Source organism: Procambarus clarkii, chromosome 10 (genome assembly GCF_040958095.1).
Source record: "Procambarus clarkii isolate CNS0578487 chromosome 10, FALCON_Pclarkii_2.0, whole genome shotgun sequence".
NCBI classification, from domain to species: Eukaryota; Metazoa; Arthropoda; class Malacostraca; order Decapoda; family Cambaridae; genus Procambarus; species Procambarus clarkii.
The window spans coordinates 49,750,033-49,761,473 of NC_091159.1; the positions used below are offsets into that span (position 1 = coordinate 49,750,033).

The following is an 11,441-nucleotide window of genomic DNA, read 5'->3' on the forward strand; positions in this document are numbered from 1 at the left end:
GAGGTGCAGGCAGAGGTGCAGGCAGAGGTGCAGGCAGAGGTGCAGGCAGAGGTGCAGGCAGAGGAGCAGGCAGAGGTGCAGGCAGAGGTGCAGGCAGAGGTGTAGGCAGAGGTGCAGGCAGAGGTGCAGGCAGAGGAGCAGGCAGAGGTGCAGGCAGAGGTGTAGGCAGAGGTGCAGGTAGAGGTGTAGGCAGAGGTGCAGGCAGAGGTGTAGGCAGAGGTGCAGGCAGAGGTGCAGGCAGAGGCGCAGGCAGAGGTGCAAGCAGAGGAGCAAGCAGAGGTGCAGGCAGAGGTGCAGGCAGAGGTGCAGGCAGAGGTGTAGGCAGAGGTGCAGGTAGAGGTGCAGGCAGAGGTGCAGGCAGAGGTGTAGGCAGAGGTGTAGGCAGAGGTGCAGGCAGAGGAGCAGGCAGAGGTGCAGGCAGAGGTGCAGGCAGAGGTGCAGGCAGAGGTGCAGGTAGAGGTGCAGGCAGAGGTGCAGGTAGAGGTGCAGGCAGAGGTGCAGGTAGAGGTGCAGGCAGAGGTGCAGGTAGAGGTGCAGGCAGAGGTGCAGGCAGAGGTGCAGGCAGAGGTGCAGGTATAGATTCAGGCAGAGGTGCAAGCAGAGGAGCAAGCAAAGGTGCAGGCAGAGGTGCAGGTAGAGATGCAGGCAGAGGTGCAAGCAGAGGAGCAAGCAGAGGAGCAAGCAGAGGTGCAGGCAGAGGTGCAGGTAGAGATGCAGGCAGAGGTGCAAGCAGAGGAGCAAGCAGAGGTGCAGGCAGAGGTGCAGACAGAGGTGCAGGCAGAGGTGCAGGCATCGGTGCAGGCAGAGGTGCAGGCAGAGGTGCAGGTAGAGATGCAGGCAGAGGTGCAAGCAGAGGAGCAAGCAGAGGTGCAGATAGAGGCGCAGGCAGAGGTGCAAGCAGAGGCGCAGGCAGAGGTGCAAGCAGAGGAGCAAGCAGAGGTGCAAGCAGAGGTGCAGGCAGAGGTGCAGGCAGAGGAGCAGGCAGAGGTGCAAGCAGAGATGCAGGTAGAGATGCAGGCAGAGATGCAGGCAGAGATGCAGGCAGGTGGGGGGAGGGTGCGACCCATGGAACGCAAGCAAAATGAACTATACAGGTACAAACGACACAAACTTGATAATAATGAGGTCGAATGCGCTTCATCACCTGAGTCCTTTGTTGTTGAGATCAGACGTGATTAGGAGGTTCAGGGGATAGTTTCTGACGTCAACAGGTATAGTGCAAAAGGAGGGATGGTTGCTGATGCAAGCAGGCAATACACAGAACTATTACCAAAAGCTTTACTACAGCGAGAAACGCCTCAAAAAATTAACTTATTGAGAGCTGTAAATCATCTGTAGTTATGAGTTCAGACAACTGATGGCAGTCCAGAACGGAGCGCCCAGGACAGGCGTCATTAGCGTACAAGACAAAGAGCAGCGGCATAATACTGGAAGAGCTTGAAATTATAGTCGTCGAAATAGCTCGCTGATCAATACAGAAGAGCCAGCAGCTGGAAGATTGACTCGCTGAGGTAGAAGGAGGTAAATACTGCCATTCTCACGCATCTGGCAACGGTAGCTTTAAGCCCAGTCGACGCGGGAGACGGTTAAAAAATACTTTCTAATCCTGAATTCCTCTCGAATACACAAGAGGGATGAAGCCGATCTCTATATAGGTGTAAATATTCTCAAATCATAGTTTAGTGGTGCACTTTGTTCAAGTATGTGATAGGGTTAGAGCCTTAGTCTTAGTATGTGATAGGGTTAGACCCTTAGTCTTAGTATGTGATAGGGTTAGAGCCTTAGTCTTAGTATGTGATAGGGTTAGAGCCTTAGTCTTAGTATGTGATAGGGTTAGACCCTTAGTCTTAGTATGTGATAGGGTTAGAGCCTTAGTCTTAGTATGTGATAGGGTTAGACCCTTAGTCTTAGTATGTGATAGGGTTAGACCCTTAATCTTAGTATGTGATAGGGTTAGAGCCTTAGTCTTAGTATGTGATAGGGTTAGACCCTTAGTCTTAGTATGTGATAGGGTTAGACCCTTAGTCTTAGTATGTGATAGGGTTAGACCCTTAATCTTAGTATGTGATAGGGTTAGAGCCTTAGTCTTAGTATGTGATAGGGTTAGACCCTTAATCTTAGTATGTGATAGGGGTCTGCTGCTAGTTCTTCTTTTGTAGTCGTTATAGGGAGGTTGTTTTCCTTCATCGTGTACTGGCCTTTCTGGCCTCCTGCCTCCTGTTTACATATCCATCACCTTACACTTGCGGGCGTTGAACTCCAGCAGTCAATTCTCAAATTTCCTAAACATTTCCTATATATTCGCCTGCCCTTTTTTCGTAACTTGGTCACTCTTTCCGCCCATCTTTTTATATTTATATTATATTTATATTTTTATTATATATTCCTGATTCCTGTTTCCTCCACTCCCTCCGTTTTGGCTTCTTGGCGCTGTCTATTAAACCATGGGGTTATTATCGTCTTTCCTTGCTTTTTCTCTTATTGCTGGTATGAACTTCTCTTCTGTCTCTTTGTATCTCAATTTAGCTTGTTCCATCATTTCCTGGACCCGTCTTCTCTTTAAGTTATACACTTCCCAGATACTCTCTGACCTTCATGCAATTCCCCTGTCTACTCCCACTTTTAAATGGTCTGCTTCCACTTTCCAAGGGTCTGCTTCCACTTTCCAAGGGTCTGCTTCCACTTTCCAAGGGTCTGCTTCCACTTTCCAAGGGTCTGCTTCCACTTTCCAATGGTCTGCTTCCACTTTCCAAGGGTCTGCTTCCACTTTCCAAGGGTCTGCTTCCACTTTCCAAGGGTCTGCTTCCACTTTCCAAGGGTCTGCTTCCACTTTCCAAGGGTCTGCTTCCACTTTCCAAGGGTCTGCTTCCACTTTCCAATGGTCTGCTTCCCCTTTCCAAGGGTCTGCTTCCATTTTCCAAGGGTCTGCTTCCACTTTCCAAGGGTCTGCTTCCACTTTCCAATGGTCTGCTTCCCCCTTCCCTGCCCACAAGTCTTATGGGCACTGTTTTAAGTTCGATCATATAGTCAGCTACCAGGACACACAGATCACTGGTTCGGTTAATTAAGCTTGGCTTTATCACGTGGTTACCTTTCGTTAAGTAAGCTTTCATAACGTAGAAGAATGTACTTGAAGTTATGGTCAGTATATATATATAAGATGAATAGGAAAACCAGGGATATACTGAACATCTTGTTTCAGATTCTTTACTTTAAAATGCATAACGTTTCGAATACTTCTCGTATTCATCATCAGATCTAAAAGAAAAAACAGAAATCACAATCAAATAACTGGTAAACAAAGAACTCATACTGAATATAATTGCCTATCAAAGAAAGGAAAATGCTTAAAAAACAAAACACTTAAGCGCACTTAAAAGTGATCAATATAAATAAAACTTATTAACTGTCACATATATTAAAGCTAATTTAAAAATACATTAAACTACAAGATGAATTTTATAACTACCAAAACAAACCATTCTATTAAACTTAAGTAAAGTGATTAGAAGTGAAACTCGATACCTAACACATAGATACTAAACACTATAACAAATATTTATATAATGACTAGAAATCTACAAAAAATGTATGTAAAATACAAACAGAATAAACAACAATTATAAAGTACTAACCAAAATCTTATAAAAAACTCAAATATTAAATAAAATTTAATACCAAAAAATGTATTATATATCCGAAATAAAAGATTATATTAATGTACAATGTCAAGACTTGAAATAAGTAAGAAAGGGCAAAGACATGGTAAACTAAACAAAATTATAATAAAATTAAACTACCAAAATGAACTATAAATCAAATTACAGGGCCTACTGTGCACTATACAGTGTACAATTGAACAGCTGAAAGGTTGCTATTTAACAGAGGCCGCAGCTCCTTTATATATAAGGATTCCATTACTCTCAAATCTGACTGGCCATTCATACAAGTGTCCAGAATTTTAAAATCAGATTCCAGCAGAGAATGATCAAACTCATAACAATGGTTTCTAATCTCCGAAAATGCTGGTTTAGACAATGGTAATCCAGTCCTAAAAGATAATCCCCGGTGCTCAAGTATCCTAATCTTAAAGTTCCGAATGGAACTCCCGATATATCCAGCATTACAGCTGGAACAATTATACATATATACGACATTTGAGCACAAGGGGGTAGGCACTTTATCTTTAAATTTAAAATAAGAGCCTATGGTATTTGTGTTGACAAAAATAAATCTAAAGTCTACTTGAGGATAACACTGCTGCAACAGTCTCCTCAAACGACTCCTTACAGAAAAGCTAATACTGCCATAAAATGGTAATTTAATATATTTAAGATCCCTTTCCACTGTAGTAATCCTACACGATGGGTGAAACTTCTTATTTAAGAAATTCCTTCTAAAGGTATAAACCATATGCAAAGGATAACCATTATTTGAAAAAAATTTCACAAGAAAATTAATTTCTTGATCAAAGTTATTCCAATTAGAACATAAAACAAAGGCCCTATTCAGTAGAGTGTTAATTGCATTTTTCTTAAAAATATCAGGAACAAAAGAATTAAAATTTAAACCTAAACCAGTAATGGATGTTTTCCTAAAAACATTAGTGTTGAACCCATTAAGGTTATTCACTTTTACATCAAGAAACGACAATGAATTATCAACTTCACACTCTGCAGTAAACCGTATATTACTATGTTGTGCATTAAGATACTCTCTAAATTTCTCAATATGACATTGGTCCTTAAATAACAAAAAAGTGTCATCTACATATCTCCTGTACAAGACTGGTTTAATGGCCGAAGGACAATTATCAAGCCAATTTATTTCATGAAAGCTCAAAAAAGCATTAGCCAGTGCAGGACCTAAAGGAGACCCCATTGCTACTCCATCAATTTGTTTATAATATTTATTATTAAACATAAAGATGGAGTCTTTAACTGCTATTTCTAACAGCCGTCTGAATATTTTACTACAAAATCCAGACACTAAGTTAGTGTCAGCAAATAATTGGTTTACACAGATATCAATGGTTTCCAACAAAGGAAACCTAATCTTAAAGGAATTTTAAGATTAGGATACTTGAGCACCGGTGATTAACTTTTAGGACTGGATTACCATTGTCTAAACCAGCATTTTCGGAGATTAGAAACCATTGTTATGAGTTTGATCATTCTCTGCTGGAATCTGATTTTAAAATTCTGGACACTTGTATGAATGGCCAGTCAGATTTGAGAGTAATGGAATCCTTATATATAAAGGAGCTGCGGCCTCTGTTAAATAGCAACCTTTCAGCTGTTCAATTGTACACTGTATAGTGCACAGTAGGCCCTGTAATTTGATTTATAGTTCATTTTGGTAGTTTAATTATATTATAATTTTGTTTAGTTTACCATGTCTTTGCCCTTTCTTACTTATTTCAAGTCTTGACATTGTACATTAATATAATCTTTTATTTCGGATATATAATATATTTTTTGGTATTTAATTTTATTTAATATTTGAGTTTTTTATAAGATTTTGGTTAGTACTTTATAATTGTTATTTATTCTGTTTGTATTTTACATACATTTTTTGTAGATTTCTAGTCATTATATAAATATTTGTTATAGTGTTTAGTATCTATGTGTTAGGTATCAAGTTTCACTTCTAATCACTTTACGTAAGTTTAATAGAATGGTTTGTTTTAGTAGTTATAAAATTCATCTTGTAGTTTAATGGATTTTTAAATTAGCTTTAATATATGTCACAGTTAATAAGTTTTATTTGTATTGATCACTTTAAGTGCGCTTAAGTGTTTTGTTTTTTAAGCATTTTCCTTTCTTTGATAGGCAATTATATTCAGTATGAGTTCTTTGTTTACCAGCTATTTGATTGTGATTTCTGTTTTTTCTTTTAGATCTGATGATGAATACGAGAAGTATTCGAAACGTTATGCATTTTAAAGTAAAGAATCTGAAACAAGATGTTCAGTATATCCCTGGTTTTCCTATTCATCTTAAAATTAAGATTCCCGAAGGGAACATCGATCATAAATATATATATATATATATATATATATATATATATATATATATATATATATATATATATATATATATATATATATATATATATATATATTGGTGTATACTGGCAGCAGGTTTTCTTTCAAACATGTTTCATTGAATATGACCGCATATTCTGTATTTATTATTTTCTGGTTTAGGGCTTCTATCCCTCTAACTATTTTCTTAGCATCAGGGCTTAATTGAAATAGGAGTTCTCCAAAACTCATTTTCGTACTTTAAAGGTGAAGAAAAGAAGTGATTTACTATAGAGTGTATTACACTTATTTGTATAATTTGCACGACGTTTCGAACCTCCATGGTTCATTCTCAAGTGAACAGATCTTACAATACTAGTTGATTTTATACCCGCATTAGGTCAGGTGATAATACAATGAAGGTGAAAACATGGGGGGATACATAAGGGATAAACATAGGGGCTGCAGAAGGCTTATTGGCCCATACGAGGCATCTCCTATCTAAACACAAAGATTAATCCAGTGTAATTGGCCTGTTATGTTGGACATTGTCTTCTGTGTTGGCATCGATATGTTCTTGTCTTGTCCTTACTCTCATGGTGTAAGGACAAGACAAGAACATGAGAGTAAGGACAAGACAAGAACATATCGATGCCATCACAGAAGACAATGTTCAACATAACAGGCCAATTACACTGGATTAATCTTTGTGTTTAGATAGGAGATGCCTCGTATGGGCCAATAAGCCTTCTGCAGCCCCTATGTTTATCCCTTATGTATCCCCCCATGTTTTCACCTTCATTGTATTATCTCCTGACCTAATGCGGGTATAAAATCAACTAGTATTGTAAGATCTGTTCACTTGAGAATGAACCATGGAGGTTCGAAACGTCGTGCAAATTATACAAATAAGTGTAATACACTCTATAGTAAATCACTTCTTTTCTTCACCTTTAAAGTACGAAAATGAGTTTTGGAGAACTCCTATTTCAATTAAGCCCTGATGCTAAGAAAATAGTTAGAGGGATAGAAGCCCTAAACCAGAAAATAATAAATACAGAATATGCGGTCATATTCAATGAAACATATATATATGTATATATATATATATATATATATATATATATATATATATATATATATATATATATATATACATACGAAAAGAATTGGGGTGGTAAGAAGGGAAAGGGAAAATTATCAAAGGAAAGCCCGAAGCCATTACGATTATATAGCACTTGGAAGGGATCAGAATAAGGATTTGGGATTGGACGGGGGGGGGGGAGGGAATGGTGTCCAACCACTTAGAAGGTCGGGGATTGAACACCGACCTACATGAAGCGAGACCGTCGCAATGTTCAGTGAGAAACCACAAGGTCTTCTCTAAATACTGTTTATTTTCTTCTCCGAGGCTATGGGTCCCTACAGTTGCACTCTCATACCTTGTTATATATAAATATATATATCAAACTAAATAACAATTGTTCTTGCAATAACAACAACGAACAGGAAGCTGAATTAAAACATCATCCACTAAAATAATAATAATAATAATAATAATAATAAATTCAACATTTACGAACCACTAACGAGAAAGACTGACATACACCAAACAAATTTCTGGTTAACAAAATCCCAAAACAACACTTCGCACGATGCTTGCAACGTCAATGGAAAATCAACGGTGATTTATAGCTTATTGACGCCTAACTGAGGGAAATTATTCTGCACCCGGAAATCCGCAGTCAAAACACGTATACGTCGCTCCATCAACTACACCACAATGTACACGTGTACGTCAAACACCAACATCTACACGACAATGTTGCATCTGTACGTCAACGTCTGTACAGTGACGTGTGAACGCCGAGGACCAGGGACCCTTATAAACTTATGAAGTAATAACGCAGGAATATTACACCAGGAATTCCCGGAAGAGAAATGAGAACGCGCGGAAATGGCTTTTTATGAGTAAAATATCCACACGCAGGTTTATGAGGCTATCCTCAGCGGTGCTCATAAACACGGCCAGAGCAGCTATATTAATTTATGCTTTACTAATTTTGAGTTTATTAAAATGAAATAATATATTTTATTTTAAAACATATATGTATTATTGCATAAATAATATATAATGTATAGTTGTTTACATAAATGCACAACGATTTAAACTGATGCCATAATTTCTATACCCTGTGTACCGTGTCCACTTCGAAGGGTAAACTCTACTAATTGTGAGAGACAAAGTGGTCGACCGATAATGGTATAGTGTTATACACAGGTCGAACTATAGTGGTTTATGAGTGACAATAGAGAAACTGGGATTACTCCAGGAGTTTCCAAACTGTTTTTCTCAGAAGCCCAAGGTCCCGAGGAAGATGTTAGGTGGGGTTTTCGTGTCGTATTTTTGTGTGTGTGTGTGAGAGAGAAGTGGGACGAAATACCCACACACGTGGAAACCTTTACAACACCAATATTTCATGTTTTTCTCCATCAAAGTGTAAAAAAAAAAAAGAAAAAACTCAGTTAGTCCTTGCATGTCTGACTTGTTTGTGACAGTTTAGAGAATATTTTTCACCTCCAACAAAGACATAAGAGTGGATAAAAAGTCATTTGAATTGCATTTGGAAATTAATCTGTTTTAACATTTAAATTAATATTGAGATATCAGTAATTTAATTCTTACAGCTTAATGATATTTCATTTGATTTGACATTGAAAATCATTTTTATTCCAGTTGAAATTAACAATTGAGATTTTTAATTTTCCTAAGTATATATATTATGAAATCGCCACTCGTATTTTAAAATACGTATGAAGCCTCATGCAAAATCATGCTGTATCTCAATTAGAGATCTTTCTCTCTCTATGAACTAAAGGAAAAAAAAAACACATATGGAAATTGCTTAAATACATATTACCTGCGTTTGCAATTAGCAGAACGTTCTCCAGATATTGCAGCATGCAAGGAAAACAAATCTCATACAGACCATTGAACAATTCGATTTCGGTAAAATATTTTAATTTAGTTATAAAAATATAATCCACATCTATATAAATAAAAATATAATCCACATCTATATAAATAAAAATATAATCCACATCTATATAAATAAAAATATAAATGTTCGTTTGTTCAAAATCCCCAATGTCCGAAAGTTCTTCAGTGATTGCTTTGAAACTTTGACACAACGTTCCATTTGCATACGAGCGTGTTTTTATATACATACTATATAGATGTCACGCCTGTGACAGGTAAAAACATGCTTTTTTGAAAAACTGTGTTTTTCATGTAAGGGGAGATCTCTGAAACCTCTTTACCGTTCTGCTTTGAAATTTTGACACAACGTTGCATTCGAATACGCGCTCATACTTTTATATACCTACTATATACATATAACACATATGACAGGTAAAAACATACATTTTTTTTTTAAACAGCGCTATCTGTTGGACGTAAAAGCAACACACACTGTACTAAATACGTTATGATTCCATTTCAGTGTTTCTGATTGCACTGATAAATTGAATTTTCACAGATTTCGATTTATTTTAATTTTGATTTAATTATTTAATGTAACATTGTGTTGGAATTGAACTATGTTGTTTACCATACTATTCATTTCGTGAGTATACTTTATTGTTGTATTTTTTTCATTGTTTTTCATTTGTTGGGGAGTGGTGGGGAGGACGAGGGGATGGGAGTGAGGGATGGTTGGAAGGACGAGAGGACGAGGGAGGGGGGGGGGGGGGGAAGAATGGAAGGGAGGACAGGGGGGGACAGGGAAGGGTTGCTGTGGCTCAGCAACGCACATGCGTTGTTGAGCCAAAAATTGTCAGGCCACGGACCTGACAATCACCAGGGAAGATTGGCTACACGAAACAATATTCTGTTGAATTTTTTCCTCACAAATCGAAGTCTTTTTTTTGTATTCTGCTTTGTCAATATTTTTTAAAACGCCATTAACAGATTAAGGTATTTTTTGAGTGGTTTGGAGAGTGAAGGTAGATGAGTGTAGCACATTCCTCGGTGCTGTGTACCCTGGTGCTGTGTACCCTGGTGCTGTGTACCCTGGTGCTGTGTACCCTGGTGCTGTGTACCCTGGTGCTGTGTACCCTGGTGCTGTGTACCCTGGTGCTGTGTACCCTGGTGCTGTGTACCCTGGTGCTGTGTACCCTGGTGCTGTGTACCCTGGTGCTGTGTACTCTGGTGCTGTGTACTCTGGTGCTGTGTACCCTGGTGCTGTGTACCCTGGTGCTGTGTACCCTGGTGCTGTGTACCCTGGTGCTGTGTACTCTGGTGCTGTGTACCCTGGTGCTGTGTACCCTGGTGCTGTGTACCCTGGTGCTGTGTACCCTGGTGCTGTGTACCCTGGTGCTGTGTACCCTGGTGCTGTGTACCCTGGTGCTGTGTACCCTGGTGCTGTGTACCCTGGTGCTGTGTACCCTGGTGCTGTGTACCCTGGTGCTGTGTACTCTGGTGCTGTGTACTCTGGTGCTGTGTACCCTGGTGCTGTGTACCCTGGTGCTGTGTACCCTGGTGCTGTGTACTCTGGTGCTGTACCCTGGTGCTGTGTACCCTGGTGCTGTGTACTCTGGTGCTGTGTACCCTGGTGCTGTGTACCCTGGTGCTGTGTACCCTGGTGCTGTGTACCCTGGTGCTGTGTACTCTGGTGCTGTGTACTCTGGTGCTGTGTACCCTGGTGCTGTGTACCCTGGTGCTGTGTACCCTGGTGCTGTGTACTCTGGTGCTGTACCCTGGTGCTGTGTACCCTGGTGCTGTGTACTCTGGTGCTGTGTACCCTGGTGCTGTGTACCCTGGTGCTGTGTACCCTGGTGCTGTGTACCCTGGTGCTGTGTACTCTGGTGCTGTGTACTCTGGTGCTGTGTACCCTGGTGCTGTGTACCCTGGTGCTGTGTACACTGGTGCTGTGTACCCTGGTGCTGTGTACTCTGGTGCTGTGTACCCTGGTGCTGTGTACTCTGGTGCTGTGTACCCTGGTGCTGTGTACCCTGGTGCTGTGTACCCTGGTGCTGTGTACCCTGGTGCTGTGTACTCTGGTGCTGTGTACCCTGGTGCTGTGTACCCTGGTGCTGTGTACTCTGGTGCTGTGTACCCTGGTGCTGTGTACTCTGGTGCTGTGTACCCTGGTGCTGTGTACCCTAGTGCTGTGTACCCTGGTGCTGTGTACCCTGGTGCTGTGTACCCTGGTGCTGTGTACCCTGGTGCTGTGTACCCTGGTGCTGTGTACCCTGGTGCTGTGTACCCTGGTGCTGTGTACCCTGGTGCTGTGTACCCTGGTGGGAGGGCTTCCTCTCCTGGTCATCCAGCCCGTCTTGCTGAGGGTCCCAAACGTCAAGAAACCGTCGTACTAAAGTTCCCCCTTATCCCAACCTACCAGAGGACCCAAAAATA

The 11,441-nt window shown here is 40.3% G+C and overlaps 2 protein-coding genes across 2 annotated transcripts; one reads left to right on the forward strand and one right to left on the reverse strand.

Annotated features, from left to right (window-relative positions):
* Positions 1–639: 639 nt before the first annotated feature.
* LOC138363361 (mediator of RNA polymerase II transcription subunit 15-like) lies at positions 640–1,179 on the forward strand. Its single transcript, XM_069322391.1, has one exon. It carries the CDS (start codon positions 640–642, stop codon positions 1,177–1,179), a length of 540 nt encoding a protein of 179 aa, XP_069178492.1.
* Positions 1,180–2,564: 1,385 nt separating this feature from the next.
* Positions 2,565–3,023, reverse strand: LOC123753088 (uncharacterized). Its single transcript, XM_045735091.1, has one exon. The coding sequence runs from the start codon at positions 3,021–3,023 to the stop codon at positions 2,565–2,567; it is 459 nt and encodes a 152-aa protein (XP_045591047.1).
* Between the last annotated feature and the right edge of the window lie 8,418 nt (positions 3,024–11,441).